This window comes from Pseudopipra pipra, chromosome 3, assembly GCF_036250125.1.
Source record: "Pseudopipra pipra isolate bDixPip1 chromosome 3, bDixPip1.hap1, whole genome shotgun sequence".
In the NCBI taxonomy this organism is placed as follows: domain Eukaryota; kingdom Metazoa; phylum Chordata; class Aves; order Passeriformes; family Pipridae; genus Pseudopipra; species Pseudopipra pipra.
This window is the reverse complement of record NC_087551.1, coordinates 91414823-91432758: the sequence shown is the minus strand read 5'-3', so window position 1 is coordinate 91432758 and position 17936 is coordinate 91414823. Positions and strand designations below refer to the sequence as shown.

Below are 17936 nucleotides of genomic sequence, written 5' to 3'. Positions count from 1 at the left end.
CATACAAACACAGCTCTACCATAATGCCATTATTATCACATAAACATAAAATGATTTCTTTTTATTTATCACCACATGCATTACTATGACACTTTGATGTAGGAACAAAAATGTCACAGATATAACAAATGATTTTTAATTATGATAAAGGTGCTTATTCATACACACATACAATCATTATAAAATTACTGATAAAAGGAAGAAGCATAGCTATCCAGCCATTACTCAGCAAATAAAAATCTAAAAAAAATTGCATATAAAGTATCTTTGAATTGCTGCCTTTGCATTACCCTCAGGTGTGGATATGTACAGCCAGTATTTTGCAATCTATGCACATGGATTACTAAATTACAATTGGAAGAATATATTGCCTTTATGTCTACAGAAACAAGAATAATAACAGTAAAATACTGAGACATTTAATTTTTTTCTGCACAGAAAAACATATTCCTTTTCATATAAGTACAACCTGTTAGTAGGTAGACATTTATCAATACTGAGAAAACATGCTTAAGCCCTTCCATGTATCACAAGTAAAAATAAAGGCGTTTTATTTCAGTGGACTTTTTTTATTTGATATGCAATTGTAATTCATTTGCCTATTAGAGCATGAAAACATTTCTAAAGAAAAAAAGTTACCTGGAGTGAGAGAAAATCTTACAACTTTATAGTGTAAGTAGCCCAATGAAATTAATGAAATACCAGTGTGAGAAAAAGTACTTATGCATGTGTGTTTACTGCACTGCAGATTTAATCCTTGTATATTTTATTGCCACTTTTGTAAAACAAATGATATCTACAAACTGATTTGTAATATTAAATTAAGTAACAGGTCACATGAGATACTGCACTGTGTTCATTCGCAAAATGGGCAATCTCTTTCAATCTTTAATGTAAGGATATGATCCTTGTCTCACCTAAATCTACCCACCTTGCACTAATGTTAACTTCACCAACTTGAGTATAATTTCTTATTCACACTACCTGTATGTAGGAAATGTCAGAGAAGGCCTTCAGGGAAAGACTGAACACATAGATTCCATTCTGAAATTATGAATCTGCCTGTCTATAAATTTCAGTTTTGCAATAAGTAATATCTAATTCCAGTTTCAGTGGTTTATACTAATAAGTGGTTTGTAACAATTAGTTTTACAGCAATTCATTATTATGCTAGAAAACATTTATGATTGCCCACAAAGGCCACCATATTTCCTTAACTTGAATGGGTTTTTAAAGCAGGGCCCAAAATGAGTACTAATATCTTTTGTCCACTACGAATTATAGTAAAGACTGGAAATTCCTGTTTTCATGGGCTGAGTTGCTTCTAACAACCGCAGTCCAGTGTGGCAATCAAAAACAGCTCTCTCTAAAGCTTCTTTATAGGTTATCTTCTTCTTAGTTTTGGGGCATGTTAAAACTTTAGCATGCAATTTTTCACCCTTCATCTTTGTAGCTGTGACAGCATCAATAATACCACTCTTAATTGCATCTTCCATTGTTAACCTGGAATGAGACTTTGGATCTATCAATCCACCAGTCAAGTACTGATACTCCAGGCAGCGCATGCCCATTTCTTTGTCTATGGCATTTAAATGCACAGCTTCAACAGCTGACATAACAGTGTTCCTTACAGGATGAATGATCCCAGTAAAGATCAGCTCACACTGCTGGATTTGCTTGGCACAAGCATCATCAATTAACTCCCTTTGCAAAGCTTCTGAAACACTGTACTTTTTCCCAGTAAATGGATCAATTATACCTCCTGTACTAACCTGAGCTTCAAGACATCGAAGGGCAGTAACTCTGTCTACCAAGTTTTTACGTGAGGCTTTCAAGACTGGAATTCTTTCGTTGGTTTCAGAAAGCCAGAACCCTGCAATAGGACTGTTTAAATCTTTATTTGGCTGTGAACTGCTAACTAAAATATCACCAAACTCATTAACTGTGATTAAGCCCTTCTTATATTTATCAACTGATGCTCTGTCAATTCTACCTTGATTTAAGGTCTCCTCAATATTAAACTGTACACCAGTTTTAAGATCTGTAAGCAAAAGAAAAGAATTCCCATCAGAGTCAAAACACGTAGACTCCTTCCAATCAAATTCCTGTTTCGAAAGCTCAAGATATGTAGCTTTATCAATACATTTCTTTTTATAAGCCTCGTATGATGTCATTTCAGCTCCTGTGTTGACATCTACTACAGAAGTTTTATGACTTTTCTCTGCTGATGGGTTGCTTATTTTCCTTTCACCAGCTGGAAGCAGAAAGCATTTACTGCTTACACTGAACAAACACATTTTCAGCAAATCACAGTAGTACATAGCTTTCCTGTTATTTGGATTGTAAAAACATTTTGCATTACTAGAAGGTTCATGCAAAAATTTTAAAATTGTGTTACTAAGCAAGCCAAGATGCACGGCAGTTTCTGGAGGTACGCGAACACTTCTTACAGGATCAATTACCCCCCCACATGCAATTTGAGCCTCAAGGATATTTTTACCTTTTTGTCTCTCTAAAAGTCTAGCTTCCACAGCCTGAAACACAGAGAGCACTTTCCCAGAACAGCAATAGCCCAAAACAGCTTTCTCTGCCTCAAGCAGTCTACTCTTGAATTCACTATCTGCAAGCCCTCTAACAACCGAATCATCAACAGAGAATTTCTGACCTGTTGTGGGATCAATGATGAAACCAGTAGCTGCTTGGGCCTCTAAAAATGCTAATGCCAGTGCTTTTCCTATGATTCTTCTCTTTGCTGCTAAAGCAAAAGAGAGTATCTCTTTGCTGGATTCAAGGTACAGCCCAGCTATAGCTGTAGGTTTAGTTAAAAATTTTTCTAGAGTTTTCTGAATCTCATCAGTAGTTTTCTGCCCTGAAATAAGCTGCTCAGCTGTCAGTCTGTCTAAAAGTTTAACTTCGATCAACTGTCTGGCAGTTACATCATGTCGGAGACCTTCAAATTTAATAGCATCGTACTCCTCTGTAAAATATTCCTGCTGAGTAGCATCATCAACAGTTCTCAAAATCTCTTCCCCTAAGAAAGAGCTCATCTTTGCAAAGTCTTCTTTCCTAAACCCTTCGGATGTTTTGTATTCCTCAAACATCCTCTCTTCATTACCAAACGTCTTGTCATTTTCTTGGTTTAATGTTGTGAGTTCAACATGCATGTCATAGTGCTTGTTCTTCACTATCTGTAAATAGGAATTTTTTGACACAGTGAGAAATACAACTTCAGACTGTTCTGTACGTAATTCACTCCTAAATCCACCACCAGAGAAATCAAAGGGAGAACTTGAATGCAAGTCAGAAAGGAGAACTGCTACTAGCATTAGAGAGAAAAGAAACACAGATAGTTAGAGTTTTAAAGTGCATTTGCCATTTTAAATATTTATTCAATAACAGGAATATGACTAGACTAAGCATCAATAACTGTTGTTGCTACTATGTGAACCCACTACTGTTAATCAAAGCTTATTTTGACCAATAATGATACAATGGTGTATGTGAATTTCTATTTCCAACACAAACTTTTAAAATAATGTTTCTTAGATATTAAAGAATCTGGTACTGAGGTCTAATGAAAAGCTTTTTGTGTTGCATAAGAATGAAGAGGTTCCCTTCACCAAGGTAGGAACATAAGAAACATTAGAGAGAGTAGTGATAAAGTATAACTAAAAACAAACAAACAGACTATAATACAGAGCAGACTAGGAAGGCAAATCCTCACAAAATGTAGTGTGTACCTCCAAGGGATGCAGTTTTACCACTCCTAATTCATGTTTTGTGTCTTCTCCATGTCTAATCGTTTGTCTGGAATTGTGTAGGTTCCTGTTTCTCAATGTGTCCTTTTCAGTGGTTCCAGATATTTGGCTTGCTTTATCAAAAGTTATGTGGAACTGTGTACTCATTTGTGAAACAAACTCTGTAAAAGACTGTGAGCTTGAATCTTCTAATGACTGGTTTATGGTTGACATCTGGAACTGCACCTCTCTCGGTATTTTATCATCAGCACTCATGTACAATGTATTTTCTTCTATTTGATCAGATTTAAAACCTGATCTCTCCTGTTTCTGCCTTAACAAAGGTGAGCTTGGTTTTGTATGTGGAGGAAGCTGTTCAAATTCTTTAGCTGCAGCATCACTCGGGTAATTGAAATCATTCCCTCTTCTCTCACAGCTCAATTTAAATCCAGAATCTTGGAGCTTATTACTTTGCTGAACTTCATTCTGTAACAAAAGAAACCTGTGTTCACTCTCCCTGACCTGCAGATCCATTTTCTGTTTCAAGCTCTCAACCGTGCGCTTCTGCACTTCCAATTCTTCCTCAAGTTTCCTGCACTTCTGGTGATAGTCCATTTCAGCCTGCTTCCCTTGCTGTAGTTGTTCATGACATTTTTTAAGCCTTTCTTGCAGATCTTCCATTTGCCTCTTGTACAACATGATGTTTTCCTCAGCCATATGCTTTTCCTGCTGAAGAGCAACACATTCTAGTTTCATGCCAGAAATGTCCTTTTCTGTGATGCTATGTGATTCTAGTAATTTTTCAACTTTTTTCCTAAATTCCTCTGCAGAGTGTTTAAACTTAATGGATTCTTCCTGAAACAGAATCATCTTCTTGCGTGCCATCTGTTCGTCCAGAGTCTTCTGATGGAGCTCATCCTGCAATTTTTTTAATTTGCTACTTAAGTCTTGTATATGAGTTTGTTGTAGTTGAATCTTCTGCTCACTCACTCTCTTTTCCATGGCTAGAGCATTCATTTGAGCATTTAAATTTTTAACCTCCTGGTTAATGGTTAAGGTGGAAGCACTTTGTTTATCACACCTTTGTTTATATTCACTAGCTAGGTCTTTTGTTTTTGCTAGATCAACTTCTAGGCCTTTAATTTTACACATGAATTCTTGTTCAATTATTGTTTGCTTGTGCAATTGTTCATTTGTTGTGTGCAATTGTTCTTTGAAACCATCTGCTAGGGCTTTTAATGCCTCATTTTTCCTCTGAATATTTTGTTTTTCCAAAGCCATCTTCTCTGATTCAGATTGAATTTGCTTCATCAGTAGTTTTGTTTCAGTATTCCATTTATTAAGGTCCTCTACCTGTCGTTTCAATGTTTCTGACAACTGATTGCTTTTGGCTAATTCATTCTTAAGCATCTGAATTTCCTGCTGGTTTTCTTTCTCTACTTTTGTTTTTTGAAGCAACTGTTCCTTAATTTTCTTATATTGGTCTTGAAGATTATTTGCTTCTCCTTTGCATGACTGTGTTCTGTGTTCAGCTGCCAGTTTCTCTTTTTGAAGAGAACTGATTTGTGAATTTAAATGTTTGATAGTGATTTCAGTTTTTGTCTGTGATCTGGTTAATTCCTCTACTTCTCTTTTTAGCTGTGTCTTCTCTTGCTGAACAGATTTCAGCTCCTCCTGATAGTTGATCTTAATTTTCTTAAGATCCATAGCTTCTTGCATCACCTCTTCAGCTTTACCTGTGGCTCTCTGTAGCTGCCTGTCCAGTTCTTTCAACTGTTGCAAATACCCCTGCTCTACTTGGTCTTTTTCCTCCAACCTAATTTTTAGGCATTTAAGTTCACTATTGACTTTATCTAGTTTTTCTTTTAATAAACGAGACTTTTCTTCTGTTGATGATTTTTGAAGCTCAATTTCATTCAGTTCATATTTCAGGTCTTTAATAGTTTTATCAGCTTTTTTGTTAGCAAGGGTTAAGTCATCTATCTTCTGTTTAAGCTCTTCTACTTTTTTGGCTTCTAGTTTCTTCTGGAAACTTGTAATTTCAGAGTCAGTCCTACACTGACTGCCCTGCCCAGCAGTGAAAGTTGGCAGGGAGGTTTCTCTAGTTACAGAGTATCTTCCTTCAACAACTTTCCTTCTAGCTTCAGTTTTTTCTCTTTCTTGCAGCTTTATTTCTGATAGGTTCCCTTTAAATTCAAGATCTTGTTCCATTTGCTTGATGAGCTTCATAAGTTTCTCCTCTCCATCTGTTTTTTTCTTCAGCTCCTGCATTAAGGTTTTTTTTTGTTCCTCTAAATCATAAAGATTAGTATCTTTTCTTCTTAGAAGCTCTTCCAAGTTTCTTCTGGTAAAGGTACTTTCTTCTATTTGATTTCGAAAAGCACGGAGGTTTTCCTCCAGTACACTTCTTTGAGTCTCTGCCTGAAAAATGAACTGCCTTACACACTCCAGCTCCTGCTCTGCATCTGCTTTCTCTTTCTCCATGCTCTCTAGATCTATACGACACTGCTTTGCCTCTTGCTCAGCCTTGGTCTTCTGAAGACAGATTTCTTCCATGTCCTTTTGCTGCTTCTTCCGCTCTTTTTCTGCAGCTTCCCTCACTTTAGGGAGCTCCTGTTCCACTTGGATTTTTTGCTTCTTCATATTCTCTAACATCTCCTCAAGTGTTTTTACCTTTCCTATGAGTTTTTTATTCTCATCAATTGTGTTACTTTGCTGTGCCATTAGATCTGAATATGCCTGACGTGCTGATGCTTCCTTGTTCTTTAAAATCTGTAAAAGAGTAAAGATAAGTTGGAATGTACTTTTTGCAATGCAACATAGGAAACATATTAGGCTCTTCGAAAAGCAGAAGGGAAAATACTTACTCATATATAAGGTACGTCCAGAAAGTAGGATGAGCAGTTCCCACCACCATCACCTTCTCTTGAAGGCTTCAGAAGTTACCATTAGCCAAATATGAAACCCTTGACAAAGACATTCACAAAGCAAAGAGGTCCTGAAGGCTCTTATTTCAGTCAGATGCCTCTTAGCAGTAAGCAATGCCAAAGAGCTCACATAGGCTTTCTCTCCAAACAAATAGGCAGAGCAAACAGTAAGCCAAACAGAGTGTGCAAGAATCCTCAAGAAGAAAAGTGGTCTACCATTTGTGGATCAGTTCAGCAGAAACTGGACGAAGGACTAGGGCTTGCAAGCAAAAATAACACACACGTTCTGAACTCCCCTCCAAGAACAGAAACAGTACAACAGCTCTAGAAAGAGAAGTATATAAACCCCAGCACGTCTCTGATCCATAGTGTGCTCCACAGTCCCAATGCCTCCACTGGTGCAGCCGGGGGACTGGTAAGAGCACAGCTGCTCTGCATTGTAAGCACAGAAGTATAAACATGGCAATTAGGAAAATCCTAGTGAAAACTAGTTGGCTAGTAGTCTCCGTATATCAGCAGATCCAGGGCAAGTCTTACAAGCAAGATGTGCAATCACCAGTAATAATATGGTTGAAGCTATACATACCTTGTCCTCATTAGCACTATTATGGTGTTAAGATACCAAATATGAGCTAACATGAGGTAAGAACCCCTCTATATTCCTATGATCATAAAAACAGGGCACGACGGGTAATTATAGCAACATTTTCAAACAAACAAAATGTCAGGTTAGGTAAAATTTGCCAGATTTACTTGATTCTTCCATGATATATGAAACATTTCCTAAAAGGCTAATGCAAAGGCAGCTTCCTCAGTTTGTCTCCATATTTCTCTGTATTTTGAACAGCCCCCAATGGAAACAAAATGTTTAAATTGATTTGTTATCAGATCTCTTATGCTCCCATAGACACAAAATCTAATGTATTATGCTTGAAAAAGAAGAACTAAAAATACAGATACAGTCACAACCTATATCTTCTTACATTTCATTTTTGCTAATCAACATGGCTGAGCATCAGCTGGGTGGAGAAAAGGATGGCAAATAGTAACACCAAATAAATATAAAAATAAATGTCTAAGAATTTTAAAATTAAGCATCTCAAAATGCACAGTAATTGATACATAATTCGCATATTCATTGTTTAAATTATGTTCAATCAACCTTAAATCACTTGACATATTTTGAGATTCAAATGTTGATTTGGATTGATTTAGAATCATTCTTAGATTAACTGTTTCATTTGCATTGCATAAAAACTCTGGTACCTTAATAATAGTTGTGCTTCTTTTCTCTTCATTATCTTTGTCTCTTTTTTTTTGCTTTTCTTTTTTTTCAAATGAAGGTTTTTTCCCTAATTTTTCCCAAAACGTCTTCTGGAGCTTAGTGTTTTTTCTGGGTACATTTGTGCTATGACCCTCATCTCTACCGATCATTTCTGCAACTAGCAATAAATTTTTACATTTCTGACCCTCTTCTAACCTGTCTTCTCCACTCTGCTTCTTCCCACTTATATTTATGTTGCCCAAACCATAAATGTTGCCCTCTGATATTTTCTTCACACTTAGTTTCTCATTTTGACTCAAAAGCTTTTTTGTTAATCCATGTTCTGATAATGGAAAATAATCCTCTTCTCCAGAAATAATTTTTGAGAGGCTAAAATCTGCATTTAAATCACCAGCATTTCCTAACAATTCTGTACCTAAACTTTGATCATTCTGCACTGGTGACACTTCAAAATCTAATGGATAAGATTCAGAGACTTTTTCTGCACAATGGGTCTCTGAAATATTTCCTGAAGAAACAGCTAAAATTTCTTGCATTGTACTCTTGGCTTCATTTGGATTTAAATTTGATTTTTCTAGGATTTTGTTTTCTACTAGGAAACAACTTTTATCCAGAGATTCTCTCTGCAGTTTGACAGTATCTGTTTCAACATTACAATAAACATCTGGATTGCTCATAGATTGCAAATTTAACTTTGTTTTTTCACTTCCACTGTGCACTGTCAGCTCTCTGAAAGAGGATGCAACTTTCTCTAAAGATGTTGCATCCCTTGCACCTGAAAGAGAATCACCTTTTTCATAACACACTTGAAACACTCTGTCTTCAGAGTTTAAAGTATTGCGGCTATTGCTTTCTGTAAGGCAATGTTCTTTATGCTGACATTCAAAATGAGGTGAAAAATGTTGCTTTTTGTGAGGGCTGATACCAAGGGCATGCTTTACAGCTTTTGGAGTGACTTCAGCTTTCTTCATTGTTAGCTCAAAATTAGTTTCTGATTGCAACTCACATTCTTCCTTTGTTGAAACATCACTCCCTGCCTTTCTTGAATTCTTTTTTCCTGTGGTTTTGTGTATAATTTCCACTCCAGGCAACTTCTTTGATATTCCCTCTGTTTTCCATCTCTCTCCATTAACAATTTTCTCATTTAACATTTCACCAGGATCATTATTCACACTCACAGGGACCTGAGATGAAACAAAAAAATCTTTTCTGCCATTTTTTTCTTCTTTACTTTGATTACCAAAACCCCTTAAACTCTCCTGCTCTCTATGTAGCTTATTGTCTCTGTTGCCACTAATGCTACTTTCTTGACCACTGAAATTTAAAAGTTGCTTTAATATTCTATCAATTTTGATTTTATCATATCTGTCTACATTTAATTTTCTTCTGTCAATTTCCAATTTATTTTCTGTGTGTTCAGGTTTACTGGAAGAGTTATCTTTTTGCAAATATTTCACATCCATCGTGCATTCATTAGGTTTATTTTCCTCTCTCAATTCAACAGCTTCATTGCCATCCAAACGTTGAAAGACTTTGGCTGACTTCACAGGTTGCTGGAGTTCACTCTCTTCTGGTAAACTCTGAGCATGACAGCATATGGATTAAATTGAGATATCACAGAAAGCATCTTATTTGTTCCTTATTCTGTGCATTCTTAATGCCAATACTGAGAGTTAGGAAAGAAGATTGGCATGAAAGAAAATCTTGGAACAATCACAGACTTCAGAAGTCTGATCCCAAAAGAAAAAAAAAAAAATCATTCCTCCTTTGAAAAGGATTATTATTTTTCTGATTTGCTACTCTGATTGCAAAGAAAAAACCCATCATATTATTTTGAGACTGGAAACCTGCTTAAGTTATCTTCAAAGAAGCTACCAGAAATTTAGAAAGCTGCCAGGGAGTGAATGAGAAGGGAAGATGGGGAGTATTGGATTTCCAAAAAAGCAGTCCTGAAGACTCAGAGCAGACTGAAACTCAAAACGTTTTGAGAAATTCCATTTGTTCTTGAAGAACATGAAGCCTATTGACATTCACAGGTTTCCTGATCCTTGTTCTTTGCTTGACTTTTTATCTTTGATGACATTAACTTTATAAGTCATACTAAATCTTCAGTTATGATGGTTACTTATCAACACATATTATATATTTCCATCAGTTTGCTCCACCACTTGATGCACAAAGATGCAATGCTGTTAGTGTTACAGTTGGTTCAGAGGTAATTTAATAGCAAGAAAAGCCAATAAAGACAAAGCCAGCACCAGAATTATAGAACTCTGTTTTTTTCCTGTAACAATAACATTAAAATTTATACCCATATGATAGTGTTCTTCAATTTAATCCAATTTATAAAGTTTATACTAAAATAATGTAGTCCTTAAAGAATGACTATATATAATCTCTTCCAGAAAGAAGGATTTCAAAAGAAAGTGAAGAATTCAGAAGTATTTTTTCTCAATTATTTGGAAGGTTGACTCTCCAGGAAACATGTATTTTGAATACTCTAACTTCAGTAACCTACTCTTGTTAATAAGATTTGACATGAAGTATAAATAAAATGCTGTTTGACCCCAAGGAAACAATGTGGTAGAAGGACAAACGGAAAATAGTATCTGAAAATGTCAAAGACATTTCAGAAATTAATTAAGAGGGCATCATACCTCCCTGTTAAAAGAACTTCCTTACATGTTGTTAAGTGGACCAGAATGCATACTATGGAATATTTAGAGGCCTACACAGGATATCAACAGTGCATGCACAGTAAGTTTGTCCTCATCTTAATGTCTGCATTTATACAAAAGATCAAGCCCTAATATATTAAAGTATTAAAATTGAATGTATGTAACTATGTCTCCATCAGAATTTAGTGAATCATATGATCCTTTTAGCTGGAGGAACTGGCGACATGTACGGATGGTACGGAGCTACATTCCTGTATAATGTGCACTACATAACAAATTTTAGTTTTGTGAATCATTCCAACAGGTAAATTGCTGTTTGTTTGCCTAGATGTTCTATTTGCTTGGTTGACTGACAGGGAAGGACCTACCTCTTCCTCCTCCAGTCTTTTCAAAGAGTCACCTGCAAACTTAATGTATTGGGTCATCAAGGTCACCAAGGCAGTATAACGAGTCCGTAAATCCATGAACTATAGAGAAACAAAGGAGGGGGAGAGGTATGACAAAGGAAAACACTCCAGTTAACCTCAAAATAAGTGATAAACACTAATCTAGAACCTATCCCAATTCTCATCTCAAAATTCTGATTGTGGAGTCCAAAGTCCTAAGTTTGATTCTAAAGTTTAATGCCATTAACAGGGTCCACTTGCACTAATAAATCCTAAGGATCTATGAGGAGATCCATAAAGAGAAGAAATAGAAGATGGTGTTTTGACTTCACAGTCAAAACTGCCCCTTATAAGAGGGGCAAGCAGTGCTGGTCACTATTCCTCTCTCTTACAGTTATCAGAGGGGCAGATTTATCTTTCCCACCCAAATGAGGCTAATTTGCCTTGGAATCTGTCAAAACGTCCAGATCTGGTAAGTTTTACCTTAGTCAAGATGAACGCTGACCCTGTTTACTGTGATCAAGGTCCAGCCCAGAGGTAGTAATGAATAGTTTTCCTGAGGTAAAATTCTCATATAGCTTTTTATTATTTGGATTATTTTGTTCATCAACTGCAATATACAGCCTTGTTGCCTAAATACAGCACAATGACCAAGAGAATATTTATCATATCACGTATAGAGAAAAAAATAATCTTGCTTGGGTTATCCTATTTAATAATTAATAAATCCAAAAACCTACTCTTGTGTTTACGCTGTTTTAAGCAAAGACTCACATTTTCCTGTCACAAGAAATCCATTTACCTCTTGAATAATGAAGTCTGATGAGCTTTGTATTCTTCGGCGTTTCACTGGAGATTTTTGTTGGGAGTCAACCATAGCTCTGTAGGTCATGGTCTGTAACTCATAGTCCTGTAAAAGAGAAAATACACTAAATGATTGGCATCCCACGTGATACTGACACTAAAACAATAGGATTACAAGTGTAATGTTATTTGTTACCTTCACAGCAGCTGAGTATTGTTCTGAATACTTCTGGCATTCGTCTATTTTGCTTTGTTTCATTTCAATCTCAGAAACCAGCATCTGTAAAACATGAATCTACATTTTTATCTTAAAAAGTTATTTTTATTGCTATTATAATTAACATTTTTACTTTATCTGGCATCATCTAACATAAGCAGATGCTTATCTAACATCTAGTTTATCAAACATTTAATATGCTCCTACCCATGTGTGTACAAGTAATTATGCTCAAGCCTGAGCTTCATCAGATTTATGGTACAAAAGAAGTGAAAAAACCTGCCAGCTTTAATGGGTGGTGAGTGAACTTAAACCAAAATCAGGAATACACTATTTCATGCATATAATTTGTTATTTTGTCTCTTATTGAAGTTGCATTTCCTTCTTGCAGGAGACAGCTGTTAAGTTTAGGTCTGCTCCCATGAAAATATTTCTACATCCATAAATACCAAGAGCAGTACTGAATACAAAATTATGTGATAAGAAGAGTCCAGAATTTTTAAGGTTTTGATCTTCTTTGCAGATTTGAGGACCAAACAATCTGGTCTATAAAATTACAATCATCAGTGATATACCCATGGCTGCATTATAAACATAAAATCATATAATCTCAGGATTACTTGGCATTTTACAGTAAGGGTTGATGGATACAAGCACCTCATAATAAACAAGACTGACATCACTGGGTTAAACTGGTATTATAATTCTTTGGTCATTACAGCAGTCCTTTTCCACAAGGACATCCCTTTCATACCTTATGTTGGTTCAACTGTTTAGCCAATGCTTTGCTATTTTCAGGATGTATTTCTTGAATCTTTCGCTGAGTATCTTCTACTTGTTGAATCCAAGTGTCCAAAGAATTGTAAGTATCTTTATAATACTTCAGAGATTTATTAATACCTTCTAAGTCACGCAACCTGATTTTATTTTAGAAGATAGGTAAAGGGGGAGAAGATGATTATTAAAGACAAAAAATGCAACTTTAAAGGGTTTGAATGCCTTAACTCTGCTACAACTCACACTTAAACATACTAAAATAAAACTCAATAAACAGTAAATTCACTTCTCAAACACCAAGACTCCCAGCTTCATGAAGCCTTTTCATTTGTCATAAAGGACATCCAGGAAAGATCCTACTACAGAAGAAGCTCTGCATATATCCCTTATTAGTGTGCTCATCTGCTTGAAACTCAATGAGCACAGGAAACCATAAGGAAGAGGGAGGGCTCTGCAACAGCAATCAATTCTGTTACAAGAAGTGAGAGTATTTCAAATGTGACCTATGGGACAAGAAGAAGTGTGCTATGCTGGAGTTAAGTAGCAGTAGCATATACTCTGTGCCCACAAAACAACAGAATTACACTAAAACTGAAGACTGCTAATGTGCAAAAGTAATCAATCCTGTATGGCCATTTTTAAACCATGGTTTTGACCTGTAAAGAGAGTTCTGTGTATTCTTTCAAATTCATTTTCATACTGGTAGAAATACTGACTTCTTCTTTCATGATCCTTATACTGTTACGCATTATCATGGTGTGATTTTGGCAGTTGCTCTGTGCAGAGCCAGGAGTTACACTTGATCCTTGTGGCTTCCTTCCAACTCAGGATATTCTAAGATTCTACTTAAAAGATCATATAAATATGACCACTCAACACTGCAGGATAAACATACTTATTACACAACTTTTTACAGTTTGACTAGGAACGAATACTTGGAATCACTCTAGCGTTGTTCTCAATATACCAAAAAGAGCAAGCAAAGGAAATTGTATTACTCAGGTTTCATACTTAAGCATGTTTTAAAGCTAATAACCATGAAAAAGAGAAAGGATCATGGTAACTGCAGCCAATATTTGTACATATTTTTTGTATAATGATCATCAGTGTTAAGCTGGTAGGAAGCAGCAGAGACAACATTTGCAGAAAGCAGCCTCTTTACAGCTCTGTGCTGCAACTACCACAGTCTGTCTTGTTTACACCAGAAGCCACTATGCTTTAACAGCCATTTTTCAGCATAGTCTATTCAGGATGGAGTCCTGTGAGGAAAGCATGTGGTTCATGTTTACTCTCTGAGGAAATAAGGAAATTTCAGTAACTCATAAACCCACTTTAATCATTTAAATTATGTTAAACTATCAAATGATGAAAAATTAACTAAATTAGTTAATTGCAAGTGAAAAACTTCAGTATTGCACCTGAATGGATATTCACCCCTTAGAAAAGAAGGACAAAAATGTGACAGGTTGTTTTGTGAACTTTTACATCAACAGCACTATCTTCAATGCTCTTGTTCAGGTTATCTAAAATGACAAACTGAAGTACATTTTAAAGAAAATAAATTCAGACTGTATAGTACAGACTTCCTCAACTTGCTTATATTTTGTCCTTCAGTCTCTTACAGTTCTGCTTCCTTTACATATAGGAAACAGAACTGTAGAGGCTGAAGTCAAAAGTATTTCCTGGAAAGTCATGTATGGACATCTCCTTCAGAACTACAGGTAGGTGTGTTCTGCTGTATCTGCACATCTGTATAGGCTTGTGTATTTGAGTAACATTTTTCAATATCAACTTGACAGTAAAGGTTTGAATTTAGACCAACATCTCAACTGGATATTGAGGCTGCGCGCACACACACACACACACACATAAAAAAAAAAAAGAGGCACTTTGCCAAAAAGTTATTGCATCAAAATTATCACAGAAGTCAATGGAAGCTAAGGGCTTCCAGACTTAGCACTTGATCATCAAAAGCAAATTAACATGAATCCAATCATAACTGATGAATCACTTCATCAGTTTAGCCTGGCAGAACTAATTATGAGGAGAAACAGATGGTATTTCCATAGGACTGCCAGCCACTTCCGTAGGCTTTTTCTGTTGTTTTTTTTTTTTGAAGAAGAAGAAATAGAATGTATCTCTACTATGTATCAGTAAGTTGTAAGTAAATAATCTTGATCATCTTTTGGTGCTTAATAGTTACAGACAATGCCTGTTGAAAAGTCAGGCAATGATGTCAGCAGCACAGAACAGGTATTCATCTTAGCAAATTTCAAAAACAGCTCAGAAAACTATTCAGACCTGTTTTAGTATGAATTTCTGATTATTTTTCCTCAGAAATAATAAAACCAGTATAGAACATGAACAATTTATAATAAAAAGTTACACAAACCTATTTTCAATTTGACAATGAACATTTTGCCACCTCTCAGCCAACTGGTCCACTTTTTCTTTATGCCAGTCAAAGTCAAGATCACGTTCCTTGTGCATTTTAAACATCTGATCACTGATCATCTTTGCCTTCTGCAGTTCATCCTCTAAGGCATGGAATGTTTGTCTTTTTTCATCTACTTCAGATCTCCATTGCTAGTATATGAGAAATGAAAAATTGTAAATAACTCATAAATTACGACACTATTTTATAAATTAGTATTTTACATGAGTAAAATGTATAAATTAATCAATCAAAATGTTTTAATTAATATTTTACTTCTGCTTGCTCAAATACTCAAACGGTACCAGAATGGGTCTGTAGCAAGTAATAGCTATAAAATGCAAAATAATTCTTAGTAACAGCAACCCCTAAGACACGTAGATCAAAACAGAGCCATTAAATTATCACAATTACTTCATAAACTATATCTTTCAAAAAAATCATTAGGTAGATGCCAATCACTCTAACAAATAAAAGCATTACTCATATTTTGCAATATCAAAATGAGGTATATACAGCAAACAAAAAATGCTTAAGTTCAATCTTTCCATTTCTCAAAGATATAAGCCCAGCTTCCTAGGAAAGCCTGATTAATATACTATAGCAGTAGTAGGAATGCTAGTGTGGTCATGTTTATATAACATAAATATAACTCTATGTTTATGTTACCTTACATATATGCTACCTTGTGAAGAGAAAAAATCTTACTGCAGCATTAACAAGTGCCACGCTTGGAAGTTCAAATACTTCACAGCATTTCATAACAGCAGGAACATGCTTTCAAACTATCCAATTCCTAATGCTCTGAAGTAATTTTTTTCTGAGATGTCAATCCCAATGAAGGCTAAAACTAAATACACAAGCCAATTTTTGATACACTATACAGTATAGCATAACCAAGTCAGGTGTTACAAGATAGATACTTTTTGTCTTATTTTTTCATTTGCCCATGAGAAGGCACCAGCAAACTCTTACCTTTAATGTACCCATCAGGTTTTCAATATGGTTTTTGTCAGCCATTACTGCCTCTTCTTCACACAACTTAGTTTCATAGTGTTTCACTAATGATTCTGCCGTTTGGGTGTTCGTCAGGACCAAATTTATAGTTTTTAATCTGAAAAACAGTAATCTCCTGTTAGCTGAACCATCAATAACAACATTCAACACATTTGTGTTCTTCAGTCTTTTCATATCATGGGGCACCCCTTTATAAAATGTTAAAATATTAACTCCCCTTTCCTAGATCAATATTATTCATACTAATATCTTCATTTTGAAGAGAAAACTGTGAACTAAAAGGTGTGATGAAAGATACCATAGTACATACTTATCTATGAAAATGGAAGACATGGAATAAACTTGATTCATGTTTTGAATAACAACATTGAGCTCAGAGCGCAGGGTAGGGACTGAAGGTGAACCAGCAGCCTGACTGAAAAACTCTTCACATTTATCTGTGATGGCTCCCAAGTCATCCTTCAGTCGATCCAGTTCTTTCTTCAGTTTCTGTAAAATGAAAGGTGACTGACAGTGCTTTCATCCTACATCAACCTGATACATACTCTACATATCACTATCAGTACAGGTATGCCCTTTGCTTGCTTTATGTGGACAACATAAAAAATAATGAAAGGAAACAAATGTATAATAGGGAAACTAACAGAATTTATCATCTGGTGATTTATCAAATGGTGATTATCATCACCATTTATCATCTTCTTTTTCTCATAAACCCAAGCATAATATTGGACTCGTCTTTACAAGATGCAGTGTAAACCTCCCTGGCTACACTCAAAATGCCTGCATATATTTGTTTTTAAATAAAACTCTTTCCCCAGGTAAAACAGACTTTCTCAAAGGCTCACCTCTTGCTCTGAAATCCTAAGCACATTTTCATGTACATCATCCCTTTCCATTGGTGTTCGGATCTGCCGTATTAACCGCTCCTCACAAGTCTCTAGCCGTAGTCTGATATTTCTGACTTCAGAGATGTACAGATTGTAAATAGATTCTTCCTGCTCCTCTGTTGAAAGAAATAAGGCACATGTTATAAGCAAAGTCATCATGTCATTTTCAACATATTGTCTCATGAAACACTTCATAAAGTCATCGTTCTACAAAGGTTGGACTCAATGATCTTTATGGGTCCCTTCCAACTTGGCGTATTCTGTGCAATTCTGTGTGAAGTCTTTCTGTGACTGGCTGAAATGCCATCAGTTTCCTTTGGAATTTTGGCTACAAGGAAAATTTCAGGGACCCTTAATTTTTACTGTTATTAGATCATCTCCTCACCCATGGAAAACTTTTGTCTGTGGCCATGCATCCCAGGCACAGGTATCACCCCTATGCAGACTTTGCTAAACTCAGTGACTGATTCTCTCAACCAGTGATATCAGGTACCTTAAATTCTCTCTTTCCAGTGCACAGGGTAACACATCTTTCCTGAAGTGCAGTGAACTATGCTAATAAAGCAATCAGCTTTGCCCTACTGTATTTCTTTAAATTACTGATTTACTCAACAGTAAATCAGAACAGACGTTTTAAGCTTTCTATTCTCAATGTATTAAAAAGTACATTAAGAGAACAGTAACTACAAGCATTCTGTGAAGCTAGGGAAATACCTAGGATGCTTTTCTTGCCTTAACAGTCTGAAAAAGAGTTTTAATTCTGTTATGAAATCAACAAAGTAAT

The 17936-nt window shown here is 35.7% G+C and overlaps 1 protein-coding gene across 34 annotated transcripts in view; it reads right to left on the bottom strand.

Moving 5' to 3' along the window:
- The window catches only part of DST (dystonin), a 311288-nt gene that overhangs the window by 127100 nt on the left and 166252 nt on the right, over positions 1 to 17936 (bottom strand). For 13 of the 34 annotated variants that reach the window (XM_064650251.1, XM_064650255.1, XM_064650253.1 and 10 more), the window contains 9 exons: positions 17111 to 17268; positions 16573 to 16751; positions 16221 to 16359; positions 15204 to 15397; positions 12789 to 12951; positions 12014 to 12097; positions 11816 to 11923; positions 10996 to 11094; positions 7931 to 9529 (listed from right to left, as the gene is read on the bottom strand). In XM_064650251.1, the coding sequence (XP_064506321.1) occupies positions 7931 to 9529; positions 10996 to 11094; positions 11816 to 11923; positions 12014 to 12097; positions 12789 to 12951; positions 15204 to 15397; positions 16221 to 16359; positions 16573 to 16751; positions 17111 to 17268 (2723 nt within the window). Of the gene's footprint in view, positions 1 to 40; positions 3189 to 3740; positions 6510 to 7930; positions 9530 to 10995; positions 11095 to 11815; positions 11924 to 12013; positions 12098 to 12788; positions 12952 to 15203; positions 15398 to 16220; positions 16360 to 16572; positions 16752 to 17110; positions 17269 to 17936 lie in introns of those variants that run through there. The other 21 variants (XM_064650268.1, XM_064650280.1, XM_064650281.1 and 18 more) reach the window with 3 other exon arrangements.